Here is a 13,789-nt window from a genome sequence, read left to right on the forward strand (position 1 = left end):
CCTAAGCACGCAAGGAGGGAGTGATCTCTCTCTCAGGAGGGCCAGAAGCTTCCCTGCCCTCAACTGCAAGTTCCCCGTCTCACCTGCGCAGCTACAGTGTCAGAGCCCTGTCCCTTAACGTGCCCAGCACCCGTACCCGTGCCTTGAGGGTCCAAATCAGTTCCTTCCTTCTCCAGTTTTCCTTCATACAACAGAGCTTTTTACACTTTCCCATTGTTCAGCCACTCCCCCCCTGACTCTCTACAGGGTGCAGAGGACCAGAACCAACGTTAGCGGGAGCCGCCACCGACTGAGGTTCAACACATCCCTTGTAGGTGGAAGAAGTTCCCCCGGGAATGGCAGTGGGAAGGCAATTGGAGCGGTAAAAAAAAAATAAAAATGCATCAAGTAGACTCTTTAGGGACTGAGCCAGAGAAGAGAATCCTTGAGGGAGGTGAAGGAAGGGTAGAGAAAACTGAGAAGTTGCTGCTTAGCCAGCAGATGATGCTCTTGGAGTGCAGCCCAGGACCATGACGGGGGAGATCCCATCTGTTTGAGACCACTCGCAGGTATATACTATTTCCAAGCAAAAAGCAGGGTTACGCCTTATGTCCAGCCCAGATCAGCCTTTCTCAACTTCTTACCCGTCCCCAGGCTGTGACACAGTTCCAGATGAAGATTTCCCATTAAGGGTCTGTCCGTTTTCACCATTTCTGCAAGCAAAACAGCGACAACGCTGAGGTAGGGAGGTGAGGGGGCACAACGTGAGGGACAGGAGCTGTATGGCGAGGTGCTTGTTGGAAGTGTGCTACGTACAGTGCAGGCACTGGTTTCACATGAAAGCCTGCTCAGTTTAGGAGCCACAGGGGGCGGCAGTTTTGGGGCTCATATTCTCACCAGAAAGAACTGAGTAATGTTCAAGCTGTGGGAGGCCCAGAGCTTCCATCTGGGTATATTTCCTCCCAGATTGCTAATGCTTTTGTGAAGTGCTGCTTTCTTAGATTCCCTGTGCTACAGTATTTATTGTTCCATGGCTGCACCGTGCCCAGAACAATCATGTGGATCTGGGAAAACACCACCCAGCAGTGCCAAGCTCGCCGGGGCAGCGTGCCCCTCGCTAGCCTGAGTGGGGCTTTAGGATGATGCAAGGCCAACAGACCTACCCGACTTCAGGAGAAGTGGAGATTCTCTCTGAAGTTTCACTCAAGGATGCGGTGGGTTGGCTCTTACTGCCTGTTTCAGGGCTGCAAGAGAAGAAAAAGAAAAAAAGCTGACGTTCCTGAACAAACCAGCTCCCCGCTACAGCTGGCCGAAATTTTCCTGCACTGAAGCGTTCCATTCTGTGAATAAATAAAATGGAAAACAAACATCACTGTTCCCAATACATTCACTTACAAAGTCATCTTATCAGAAGCAATTTTGAAATTAAAAACACCGATATTGCCAGGAATATCTACCTCTGCCGATGATACACAAAGAATAAAAACAGCAGAACGAGGTCAGTAACCAAAGCGCCGTTTGCAGCGCTGTGGAAAACCATTTCAACATTCTTTATACTACAGTCACGAATTCAATCAAACGGACAAAGTTGAGAGCAACTGAAAATCATTCCCCTACACATATTTGGCAAGAAAAAGTTCAGCATGTTTGGGTTTTTTCCTTTCAGGTTTTGAGCGTTTTTATCAGGATGTTGTCAGATCCTTGCAGGACATAACACGGATTTCAGACATAAACATTTTTTTTTTTTTTTTTTTTTGATTCTTTGTGTATCATTCACCTACACGTGGGCTGACACAGCCACAAAAGATGTCCCAGACATCCTGGCTGTGCTGGACCGCTTACCTGGAGGGGGACACTGCTGTTGCCTTTGGCTCATTCCAGGAAGACCCAGCACTGGTTTTTCTTAGCCCATTAGTACTGATAAAAACAAAACAAAACAAAAAACAAGCAACAAAGCATTAAAGACAGAAGATTTTTTTTTTTTTTTTTAGGTGCCTTCTCCTGTGGGGTGACACATCCTGCTTTCTGGCCCAGAGCTCTTGTGCCTGCTCCCCGGGCAGCGAGGCCAAACCCTGCTGTGCAGGGACTGGCAGACGCAGCGTCCCCTCCGTGCTGTCGCATCTGCCTTTCTGCTGAAACACTCCCCGTCTTCAGAAACTGGCTTTTCCTGTTTGACACAGCTGGAGCTGTTTCTCTCCCCAGTGTTTGCGTTTGCCTGGAAAACCAGCTTCCGCCGACGTCCAGATTAAAGCTGAGTGCATTCACAAAACTGATTTCGCTACGAGCACCTGCGTGATACGCGAGGAAGGGAGGGTATCTGCCTCAAGCCTGCTTCACAATGGCACAAAATCGCCACCGAAATTCAGGAGGCAGCTCCTTCATCCTGAAAATAAAGCATTTCGGGCTGAAAGGCCCCATTTGTCGGGCTCCCTGCTGAGCCCACCAAGGACCAGAGTGGCCGAGAAGCTAATAGTGCTGCTGCCTGGCAGCCAGCCACCCCCTCAGAGCCGGAACAGAGCGCCGGATCCCAAATTAAATGAATCTGCTCGAAAACAGTCGAAGGATTCTCCCTCCTAGGGCAGACATTGCCATTTCTGCATCCTGGTCTCAGCCCCGCACCACAGGCCAGCTGTTCCTGACCAGTGTGGGCTGAGGGAGGGTGTCACCACTGCCCCTTTTACACCACAGACAGCCCGTCCCCGCGCCTCATGCACCGCAGCGGGAACGCTCCAGCTTGTCCGCCACGGCTCCGTACAGCCCTGCGAGTGCTCGGGCTTCACAGTGAGAGAGGCTGGGGGCTTGAAAAGAGGGTAACGTTTCCCATCAAAGCAAAGATCAAGTTAAAGATAATGAACCTCTCAAACCACTCCGGTCACACCTATCCGTTGCCACCACAGCAGAATAATTAATTCTGAAGTCTAACGAAAGCAGAGAGCTGCTCGGGGGACTGGAAATAACGAGCTATTGAGTATTTCATGTCTAGGTGATGGGGTCAGTTCACCCAGCCAGGTTTGCTAGTAGAAGAAAATCATCACTATCTGACGGCTGCTCCGACTCCTCGGGGGTGCTGTTTTTCCAGAAGCGCCGCCAGGCTCGTTCCTGTGGCATGTGAGCACCTGGTGAGGCCAGGACTGATGGGGCTGCGGAGCGTGGCCAGGAGAGGGGCTCCCTGGCAGGTTTACACCCTACAACTCACATTAGAGCTGGCCTGTAGTGACCTGCAGCTCGTCACCCCCCCCCGGGCTGCCAGTCGGGTACTTTACACGCTGGCCCTGTTCCCCACGCCTGCCCCAGGTTAACTGATGTCACTTTTCACTCTGGATCTTTCCCTTTTTGCAAGGAAGGGGCAATCAGGCTCTTCTGAGAAGTCTCTTTTGAAAACCCTCCGTCCCTAGTTGCGTTCAGACAGCTGCCACCTTGCAGATAAATGCAGCTGTCTGCAAAGATGGCAAATCAATGTGCCTTGAAATCAAAGAGAGGCAACACACTACTCCAGGATGAGGTAAATACCTGTTGTCATCTGGTGCAAACCTGCACGAACCAGACACAGCTGGACTCCTCCTCTGCTGGCCCTCCTCCTCTTCTATCTCAATTCTTTCAAAAGGCAAAAAGGAAGACAAATATCACATTGTTTCCTACTCCCCACTGCTAGCTAAGCCAGGCAGTTTATTATTGTTTTCCCTTGAGCTATGTTTTCCCTCTCTCTCCCCTAGAGGTAGATTTTCCCTGCTCCTCACGCTGCCTGTGCTTTGCTACTGGTGAGCACCTCAACTGGCTGAATGAAGTGAGTTCAGTGGCACTTTGCTGTCACAGTTGCTTTACAAATGGCATCAGCTGAATGCTGACGTTCCAGAGAGCACCCTGGGCATCATTTCCCCATCATACCAACTGCTTTAGAAGTTAAATGCCCGAAGCCTGAAGAGTATTCACCCTGCTGGCCCTGGAAAATAAAGGCAGCGAACAAATCTCTCCTTGTTTCAGGTTGCCTGTAACCCAAAGCATTGTCAGTACTGTATTCTCGGTGTTTATGACACTGTGGACTCTCAAATCCTGAGTGATTCAAGCCAGAGCATCCTGTTTAAGGGAAGTGTCCCCCCCTCTGCTTTGAAACCCCTGGGGAGCCCCTAGCCCAGCCCTTAACAGCAGCCCTGGTCCGGCACCCGGATGCACAACCCCAGCAGTACTTCCAGGGGGTGAGGGACCTACCTCTTGGCAAACAAGGGTGGGAATTCTTGTGTTGGGCTGCTGTAAAAGGAAGCACAAAGGCAACAATTAGAAGTTTGGAGGGAAAGATACACCTGGGGCGGGGGCAGCTCCCACAGATTCTCTGACCCGTAACCCAGCCATATGGTGCAAGGCACTGAGGGGTCGTGTAACACCGTTTGGGCAGAGCTGCCGGTGACCGGCTGTGTTAAACCTGTGCAAATTACAGACCAGAGGAAATAAAAAGAGGAAGAGCAGCTGCCTGTAACACGTGAAGTAAAGAAGCCTCCCCAAAATGCCTTCTTAATTTGACCCCTTCCCGATGGCCGTTTTGATTCCTGCAGGCAAACCTGCCTCCCCCTTCATACCACACGGTGCTGAGGGCACCAGAGGAACAGCAGCCAGTGCAAACACCCTCACCGTCCTGACAAGCACTCCTCGCAGTCTGGGCACAGCTGGGTGCTGCCAGCACCTCCCCTCCCTGCCTCCTCCCGCACTACCAACCTCCTGGTACCTCCCCGTGTCACCCTGAGTTCCCTCAAGAGGAAAAGGATTTACAGCGAGCTGCAAAAAAAGTCCCTCTCGTGGCTCCTGGGAGATCAGAGACCTTGGAAAGCTGCTTTTTTTTTTTTTTTTTTTCCCCCTCCCAGGAAAGAGATGGACGACAGAGCCTTGAACACCAGTAGCTCCCACGCCTCCTTCACATTCCTGTTACACACCCGCACATGACCGTTGAGTTCTTTTTCCCCACAGAACTATTTTGAAGCTGCAGCTAAGATCAGGGTGGTGTAAATCTAGCTATTGTTCAAACACAACGTAAAGGCAAACTCTGTCGCAAAAAGCTGATCCATATTGGCTGAGGTTTTTATCTGTTCTGATTTTCCCCTTGCACGCAACAATACTGGAGAGAGCTGTGGTAGGAACTGAGTCTGAAAGTCTCCGTTGCGGGCCTCAGGGAATTAGGGACCATTATGGTTTTTCCCTTCCTGAAACTTCATCCCCCTCGGTAAGGAATATCCCCCAAGACTCGGGAAGGATTTCCTCAGTTCTGCACAAACCTGCAGATACCCGTGGCAGTTCTAAAGAGGCAGCAGCAACATCTCCTCCGCTCGCTGGAAGGGTGCCCATCACCTCCTGAGAGCCCCGGGTCAGGCCACCCGCCCTCAGCAGCCCCTTCGCTGCCTCCTGCCCCGCGCCCGCACGCTGACGACTCACCCGTTGCTTTTCTTGGCTGCTGAGAGGACGTAAGCACGTTCCCTGCTGGCAGTGCGTCTCAGGACGCTGTTGGCTGCCTCTGTCCTGGAAGGGAGGGAAAGGGGGGGGCACGTCCTGCTCACGCTGCTGGCGGCTGGAGCCTCGACGCCAACAGCCGAACAGCCCAGCGGGGGCTCACGCTAACCCTGAGAGGGCTCTGGGGAGCGGAAATCCAGCCAGAGCTAAGAGCAGTAACAGTGCCTTAGCCTTTTCTTTAGTACCATTCATGCTGGGCCACAGCGCTTTCACATGGATGTAAAGCGTCAGGCCAAAAAAAAAAAAAAAAAGTATTCCCTCTTCCAGGAGGGCAGAGGGAGTTCTCCTTTTCAAGGCCTGGACTGTTGCAATATTGCATACCGCGGCACAAAAAGCGGGACCCAGGCTTTGTGGCTGACCTGCTGCAAGGACTGCACGTGTCTAGACAGACACCAGTACCACCAGAGGTACCAAGGGAGAAGCGCAGATCTCGGAGAGGATTTTTATTGGGTGAATAACCAGGTTTTCATTTGCAAAAGTCTTGTGTCGGAGGACAAGAATCTTCGGAAACTTGACTGAAAGCAACAGGGACGCTGTCTGCATCAGACGCAGATCTACCACACAGACAGAACACACTCTACTCCTGGTGTGAGAACAAGAGACCCGTCTACATCTGGACTTAGATGCAAGTCCCCACGTGGCCCAGGCTCCAAGGCGCACACGGAGGCTGCGGGAGGTGGGCTCCCCCCCCCACTTTACTGCCAGGCTATTTGTAGGTCTCTATCTCTTCACATAGGCACTACGCGGCTGATGGATTCCACAATCCATTTCCAGCTGCCAAATTAATTGGGGTATGCTGTCAGGTCGAATCATGTCAGGCTTTTAATTATATTTTGTTGGGAGTGCAGTCGCCTGTGGGCAGAGATGCGCTCTGTGTAGAGGTATCTGCTTATCATTATTTTATTGCAATCAGCCCTAATGGCTCAGCTGTCATCATCGTCGAACTGACCCTCCCAGTAATGAAGTTAAACTGAAGTTAGTCCACTTCTCACTGCCCCTGCAAGAAAAAGGTGGTTACCTGGAGGGCATACCTCTTTTTATGTTCATCTGGAGTAAAAGGCACATCCTCCTCATCCAGGTCCACTGATTTTTGCTTGACATTATACGGAGCTCTGAAACAGGGAAGGAAGGGGAGAGCCAGGGTGAGGGAACTGCCTCTGTAGACTGTTGCAGAGGCAGCGCAAGCAAAACCCAAGGTAAATCCAAGGGCAGGGCACGGAGAAATGGGTTCAGACCCTAGAAGTGTTGCACACAAGTGTGGAAGACACTAGTAGCTTTCACGTGCATTGGGGCACACATGTGCCTGTAGGATTTTGTTTACTTAGTACAGGGCTTAAGCCTAGAGGCTGGTTCATAATGAAAGCCCAGCTGCTTTTCAGATTAGAGCCGCGGTCTTTGACATGAAAAGCTGTGCAGGAAATGTCAGCGGTGCTGTTCTGCCACAGGGCCCCTCCTTTCTCCTGCTTTCAGAAAAGCCAGCAGTGCTGCAAACCAAGGCCCCAGGCTGCGTCCTCCCGTTTCTGCCTTAAATTGCTACCAAGTGATAAAATTCACTCCACCCAAAGGCCATTACCAGTTCAGGGAACACCTTACGGCCCCCCGCGCAGGCCTGGAGGGACCGCTGGGAACTGCTTCGGTTTGCAGTGAAAGCTCTGTGGTGCTCGGCTGATGAAGCCATGCCCGGCCAGGCATCCGCGTGCCAGGTGGCTGAGCCTCTGCACGGACAGAAGGGGCTGCTCCCCTTCGCACACTCACAGCTTCTTGTAGTCCTCGGTGGTCATCCGGTAGCCGGAGGAAGAACGGCACAGGCTGCGTCCCTTGGCGGCGGTGCTGCAGACAGCACCAACCACATCTGTTAACGTGACCCTCCCGAGCTCTCACCCTTCACCACCCTCCTTCCCCAGGCGAGCTCCTGCTCCACATCACGGGGGAAGAACAGGGGGGAGCCCACCTAGCCACTCTCTCAACTCAGGGAATGCTATTTCATCAAAGGGTGGCATCTGCCTTCTTTGCGCAGCCTTGGAGCGGGATTTGCGGTCTGCTTTGCTTCAGCAGGGCCACTGTGAGCTGGCAGAGCTGGCAGGGGCATACCCTTGTGTGGGATGGTGCTACTCCAGCCCAGGAACGGCCAGCGAGAAGGAAGAAGACACCTTGTGACATCATCCTCCTCCCCACAAGGGAGAAAAATAAATGGGGTTTCAAAAGGCTTCACCTGAGGCGCACCAAAGCATCTGCTTAGATCAGAGCCATGCTTACACCTTTCCTACTAGAATTAACTGTAAGTGCCTCTCACAAGACAGGTTTCAAAAAAAAACCCAAGTCACACTAAAAACATCAAAACCAAGTGTTAGGGCTTTGCCGGAGTTCCTTGTGATTTGTGTCCCCCCCCCCCCTCAAAACTATTTGCCAAATTAAACCCAAAGCCACGAGTAATTTCATAGCCAACTGCCACCCCGGGCTCTGGTGAGGAAAACACGGAGTGTGATGCCTTATCTTTTCCCCAGGTCTGCTGAGTGGAGCCGGTAAATGAACAGCCATGTCTTCCAGCATTTAGCAGGGATTTAGTGGAGCGCAGTGGAAGCCCACAAGCACTGGCTAAAGTAAGAGGATGGCTAGAAATATGGACAATATTTAAAAGCTCCTTTTCTTGACGAAGAGAAAGACACACGCATACCTCTTTTGTGCTTCATTAGAAGATGAAGAATCTGGCACAGAGGAGGTCTTATCGATGGTTCTTGTGAACACCCCTCTGGGGAGAAGAGAGACATGTTACATTTTTTGCTGGACGTTGTTTGGAACTAAAATTAAGAGAGTTGCGGCCATTCTTTGGCCTAACAATGTCTGCATGTGCTGTTGGGAGGAAAGTGCTGGCTCAGGACACTGAGAATTAGAAGGTGCTTCCTTGGGAGGGTCACCCTGAGAAAACCCCATCTTCCTACTCCCTGGCCTTAGTCGGTGTGGTAAAATCAGCTCACACCCAGGCTCGGGTGATACCCCAGGGCTTGCCAACCCGTTTAGGATGACGGTGGCATCAGAGTCTCCGTGGGCAACAGCCCGTGTGTCAGAGGAAGACGGAGCACACAGGCCCCATCAACTGGTGCTGTGCTGATCACAAGGATGGTGGAGAGTTTTCCCAGCACGATAACCCTTCCATGTGTGATCGTGGTGTCATGCAGAGCCTTGATTTTCTGCTAACATCACCATCAAACGACCCGTTAAACACAATACTCCAGATTATCTCTTCACCCAGGTACTCCCTGAGCGTTGTAACTTCCCTAAATAATGCGACGACCCAAGAGACAGTAATATTTTTCATGCTTGCTGCTCCTCATCTAGCTCTCCTTCCCCTACAGCACAAATAGATGACACTCTATACCAACCTGATGAGGTAACCGGATTGAGGCTTGGAGGCTGAAGACCTGTGCAAAGAACAGACATTGCTGAATTAAGAAACACTGCGGAAAACAAGAGCAGCAGCATGTGGCTGTCAAGGCAAAAATCTACCTAAAATGGGCCTTGAGCGATACCCCCAGCGGCTGCACCAAAATTAACCTTGGAAGGATTCTTTAAAAATTCATAATCATCAGAACAATCTCTGTAACACATTTTTATAAGAAAAGTGAATCTTAGAGTTAGCCAGTCAAAACCAGCCACGCTGACTGTTTTCTGGCTCAAAATGAAGTCCCCGGATTGATGGCACAGAGCGGGGAAATTAGATGCAGTAGAGATCCCGGTTGTTTTATCACAGGAAAACATCATCTTCACACTAACTTCTCTGAGGGTTCATTCTCAGGAAGGGAGCGTGGAGTCGCTCCCCGGGAGGGAAAGGAAAGGGATACCATCAGGTGGGGATCCGACCCCTTGCACCAGGGCAGGAGGAAGCATCCCTGGGACCTGCTTCAGGCTGTCTTGGAGATGCCTTCCTGGGAGCAAGGTGGGGACCAGGATGGGCCTCAAGGACCTGCTTCCCATCAGATGAGCTCAGACAGGCTCCCTTCACCCCTGCCCAGATACCAACCCCTCTTTTCCTGCCCGTCCAGGTGCCCTGAGGATCACAAAATAATTCAGTGAGAAAGCTCAGCAGGTCTCTGGTCTAGCCAGCGGGGGAAGCTGAGAAGTTGTCCGGCTTGGTGTATGGATGCCTGAAGCTTTGAGGTATAAACAGATCCCGAGTGTCCTGGACTCCCCATCACTCGCCTTCTGTCATCTTCAGGCCCCCACACATTCCTGTGAGGATGCTCCTTCAGATGCCTCGTTTCCAGCGTTATAAACACCCCTGGTTTTACTTATCCTGTGCCTGATAAAGCACGCTGCGGCAGAGGGAGGCAGAAAGAGGTAAGGTATGGCAGGGAAACCCTCCTGTCTGATTGCAACCAGAAGTAACAAGGGCTGGCACAGCAAAGGGGAGAGGCAGCAGGAAATTGCTGATGGGAGAGGGCAGCGCTCTCCCAGCAATGGCCCTGCAGCTGGCAAAGAGCCCTCACCTATGACTAAGCCCTTTCCAACACGTATGTTTTAGGACACTGGTCCTACAAGCTCCCGGGTTCCTGAAGAGCCCTCATGCCCTGACTCTGAAGCAAATTCAGCTCCCACGCGGGGCTTCGCTTGCTCCGAGGAGCCCCCAGGCTTAGAGCACAGAGTTTTTGCACCAGCACAGGAGCTGACGCGCACCAGTAATCTTGGGACTGTGGGCTTGAAGGCACCCATTCATCTGCAATAAAGACATCAATCCATCCGTTCGCCTGTCCGGACTTTGCAAGAGATAAACCGTGGTGACAGTTTGTAAAACATCACCCTGAACAACGCAGGCTCTCCTCAAGGACTGTATTTTTCAACACAATCGTAGCAGTGAGGGGGTACGGGGCGGTGAAGAAAGGGCAGACATTTATGGAGAGCCAGTGAAAGCACGCACCGACCCCGTGAGGTAACACAGAAGGGAAGCAACAGCATGTGTCCCCAAAATTACCTGTCACTCTGGGGAGCGATAGGTGTTGAGGCTGGGGATCCCCCACCGGCTCGTCCAGACCTGAGTAAAGAGAAAACACGACGACATCGTTAACTTCTGATCTTGCTGAGCCGCCTTGTTGAACAGGGCAATGAAGTTTTTGGAGAGAGTGGCTACGAGAAAACCGATTTGGGCTTGGTTTTATTTCTAATCAAAGAGGAGCTGCTGCAGACTGTGGTGTTCCCCGGTCCGGGGGTGGCTGTGTGACACAGCCCTGCGAGCTGCAGGGGGAAGAGGCAGACCTGGCTGTTTTATCACTTGAACTCCCTCCCATCAAGGTCTGCCCCTTCATTTGTCACTCCAGAGGTGGTGAAACACAACCCGGCTTCAAAAAAGCTTTCGAGTTCTCCTGAGACTTCAGATCTGCCTGTGCTGCTGAACTCCCTGCTCCCAGGAAAGGTCATTTCTTAGAGCTTCTCCCCAGCCTGCGTTTATAAAAAAGAAACGGGGGCGCTGCTCCCCTTCAGCACTGTTATTTCCTGACAGCATGGGGACCCCAAAACACGCTAACACCACCCACACTTCTGCAGGCTGGAGAACAGAGTACTGATGGGGGGTTGGACAAGGGAAAGGGAAGGGAGGAGTGTTCCTCAGTGGCCACACTTACAGCGGGCTGCTCTTCTTCTCATCCTCAGAGTCTGAGTTGTGGTGGTGGATCCAGCTCTTATCTCCTTTCAGGGTGGTGCGAACCTTCATCTGCTTAATGATCCTCTTGCGGTCTTCATCCGTGGGCGGAATGACGCGTCCTAGGAGAGGCAGAGGGGAAGGAAGGAGAGAGGAGAAGGGCTGCTGAGAAAGGGCAAGAATTCACACTGTCAGCGGGCGAGCTGGGGTAAATCTCCGAGAGCAGGGAGCACGGGTCTCCTTCCAGTCAGAGACTGAAACACTGAAAGAGCCTTTTGCCCCTTCTGATGAAAGATGGAAACAAGCGGTCATCCAAACTTCAGGATCAATTCACCCTGATCTATCACCTCCTCCCATACGTTTTTTTCTCTCCTTTCAGAGGACTGTTGAACCTTAATGACTCATCTTCTCTCAGGAAGACCAAAGACATTCAGTGGGTGGTCTAATTTACAAAGCAGTGAGTTTCCTCTGGCATTTCCCATCACGCCAGCTCTAGCGTAAGGCGTTTTTGGGAGAGGATGGTACGCCTGGAGCACGAAGCTGAGCCAGGAGTTGGAGGTTAGAGGCAAGCCATAAAATGCAAACACCTAGCTGTTAGTTTTCGCCGGTGGCCTGTCAGAGTTGGAGGAGACACGTCCTTTGATTCCTCGTTTCCACATTTCTATTACAAAGTTCAGTTTCTCAAGCCATGTCTCCCTAACAGTGCGGTTCTGACCCAAATCTGGAAATGTCCCATCCTGTATGGTCTCTCTTTTGCTGTTCAACAGCAACTCTGCCACCATCCTCACCCTGCTCCTTGTCTCTGTTCGGGCAATGAACCACAACCACATTGTCTGGTTGAGAAAGTCAGCAAGGGCAATTAAAACATTAAATTAAAATGTAGGAAATTGCAGAAGGTCATGGATTAGGAGTTGCTGAGTCCTCCCAGTGGGAAAAAAAAAGAGTGGGTGAAAAAAGCACAGGTTCATGGGGAGGAGTGTTAAAGCCAAAAATCTTGGGAGCAGGCAGAGAAGGAGCTGGGAGGCTGGGGAAGGAGGAACAGTCTCTCACAAGGGAAGGAAATGTGCAGGTGCCTGCTGTGAAGGGGAGCAAAAGAGCTGTTTTCCCAGGGGGAAACTGTAAGATGAAGATCAGATAAGGAAATCTCCTTTCCTATATATTTCTGACTATCTTCCATCTTTTGCCATTTTGGAAATGATCTGTAAAGGCTGAAAACATCAAGCCTGCTCTCCTCATCACACTTGGACCAATACAGCTCGGGGGTTTAGAGACACCAAGAAGTTACTGCAGCTCTACAGCTTCTTATCATCCAAGCTAAGGAAACTGCCTGCCTGCACACCCATGGCTCATGGCAAACATGAAATAATTCAATTTAGCTACCAGGAAAGGAGGGTCAGCTAAGTCTCTGTATCTTGTTCTCATGATGGGCTAGAAGGCTGCCCAGAAACAGTTATCGCTGAGCAGCTGACATGCAGTAAATTGATTCATTTCTGACACGTGGTCATGGGCTTCAGGTATATGTTATGTAGTAGGGGTAGGATTATTTTTTTTTTTTAAAAAAAACAACTGGTCACATCGGATCGTCTCTAGGGAAAACACAGTCACAGCAATGAAGAGAATGTCCTTCTTCACGTGGAATTCGTGGCAGCGGTTAAAAGGCACAGCATGCAGGGCCACATCTAGGCCAGGGTGCAGTTTAGGGACCAGCAGAAACACTCTTCATGGGGAGCACCTGGAAAGGGAAGGGCTGCTTTTCATAGCAATGAAATCGAAAATTAAATCTACTATCTCATGGAAATAACTAAGGCATTTCCACTCTTCTCCACATTGCTGCTTCAGGTTACCTCCGGAGTTGGAAGCATCATCCCATCTATTCACCTCTAAAGGTCTGGTGAGCATCTGTTGCTTAAAAATTAAATCTCAGAGTCTGCAACAGAATTCTACAGCCTGGGCGCGTTCCTGGGACAACTCAGAGCAACTTGTAGCCCCAGTATGATTTTTTCACGCTCCTTTAAGACATTATTGGGAGTTTATTCATAATAAAGGCAGTGTTGTCCTTACTGTATGGATACTGCACACTGCACAAGGGTGGTCTGCAGCCCACAGACTTTGGGGTTTTAATATCTAGAAGAGACAACAAGAGGGTGTGGGTAGACAGAGATAGAGGGAAGGCATCCTGGTCAGCTGCTGCACTGGCTGCTAACTGCTGCTGTGTTTTCAGTAGACATGACAAAGAGAGGGTCTTAAAAAGAGAATAATAGGGGAGTTTATTAGTCTTTTGCTCATCTCAAAACCTCAGCCAGGCTATAAGCTCTTCAGCTCTCTATACCTTCATGGATACTGAAATTCTAGCCAAATGCATGTCATTTTGGAACTGCAGGTTGGAGCTGGTCCCAGACAAGGGGGAGGTGTCCTCTACCCTTGGACACACTGCACTGGCAGAGACAAGCAGCGACGTAACAGCAGATACAACTGAGCAAAGAGGGAGAGGAAAGCCACGAGAGCGAACAGAGCCCCAACAGCCTGGGGTGGGGAAAGGAGTTACCTTTACTGACACCCAGGGACATCATGGTTCTCAGAAGTGCCTTCCCCTGCAGCTACTGTTTGAAGACAACAAGCCCCTGGAATAAATGAAAAAGGAGAAAAGCAGATTAGTAGTTTTGACATAAAAAACTCTGAAGGTCTGTG

General features: G+C 50.9%; 1 protein-coding gene across 7 annotated transcripts in view; it reads right to left on the reverse strand.

Annotated features, from left to right (window-relative positions):
* The window catches only part of ZNF185 (zinc finger protein 185 with LIM domain), a 50,076-nt gene that overhangs the window by 21,233 nt on the left and 15,054 nt on the right, over positions 1-13,789 (reverse strand). For 6 of the 7 annotated variants that reach the window (XM_032999451.2, XM_032999453.2, XM_032999452.2 and 3 more), the window contains 13 exons: positions 13,647-13,722; positions 11,085-11,223; positions 10,439-10,498; positions 8,853-8,891; positions 8,147-8,221; positions 7,228-7,302; positions 6,504-6,584; positions 5,398-5,481; positions 4,186-4,224; positions 3,490-3,573; positions 1,822-1,896; positions 1,143-1,223; positions 624-692 (listed from right to left, as the gene is read on the reverse strand). In XM_032999451.2, the coding sequence (XP_032855342.2) occupies positions 624-692; positions 1,143-1,223; positions 1,822-1,896; positions 3,490-3,573; positions 4,186-4,224; positions 5,398-5,481; positions 6,504-6,584; positions 7,228-7,302; positions 8,147-8,221; positions 8,853-8,891; positions 10,439-10,498; positions 11,085-11,223; positions 13,647-13,671 (926 nt within the window). In that variant the 5' untranslated portion in view covers positions 13,672-13,722. The remainder of the gene's footprint in view (positions 1-623; positions 693-1,142; positions 1,224-1,821; positions 1,897-3,489; positions 3,574-4,185; positions 4,225-5,397; positions 5,482-6,503; positions 6,585-7,227; positions 7,303-8,146; positions 8,222-8,852; positions 8,892-10,438; positions 10,499-11,084; positions 11,224-13,646; positions 13,723-13,789) is intronic. The other variant, XM_032999454.2, reaches the window with a different exon arrangement.

The sequence above is a fragment of the Tyto alba genome, unplaced genomic scaffold (genome assembly GCF_018691265.1).
Source record: "Tyto alba isolate M040663 unplaced genomic scaffold, T.alba_DEE_v4.0 Super-Scaffold_5, whole genome shotgun sequence".
NCBI classification, from domain to species: Eukaryota; Metazoa; Chordata; class Aves; order Strigiformes; family Tytonidae; genus Tyto; species Tyto alba.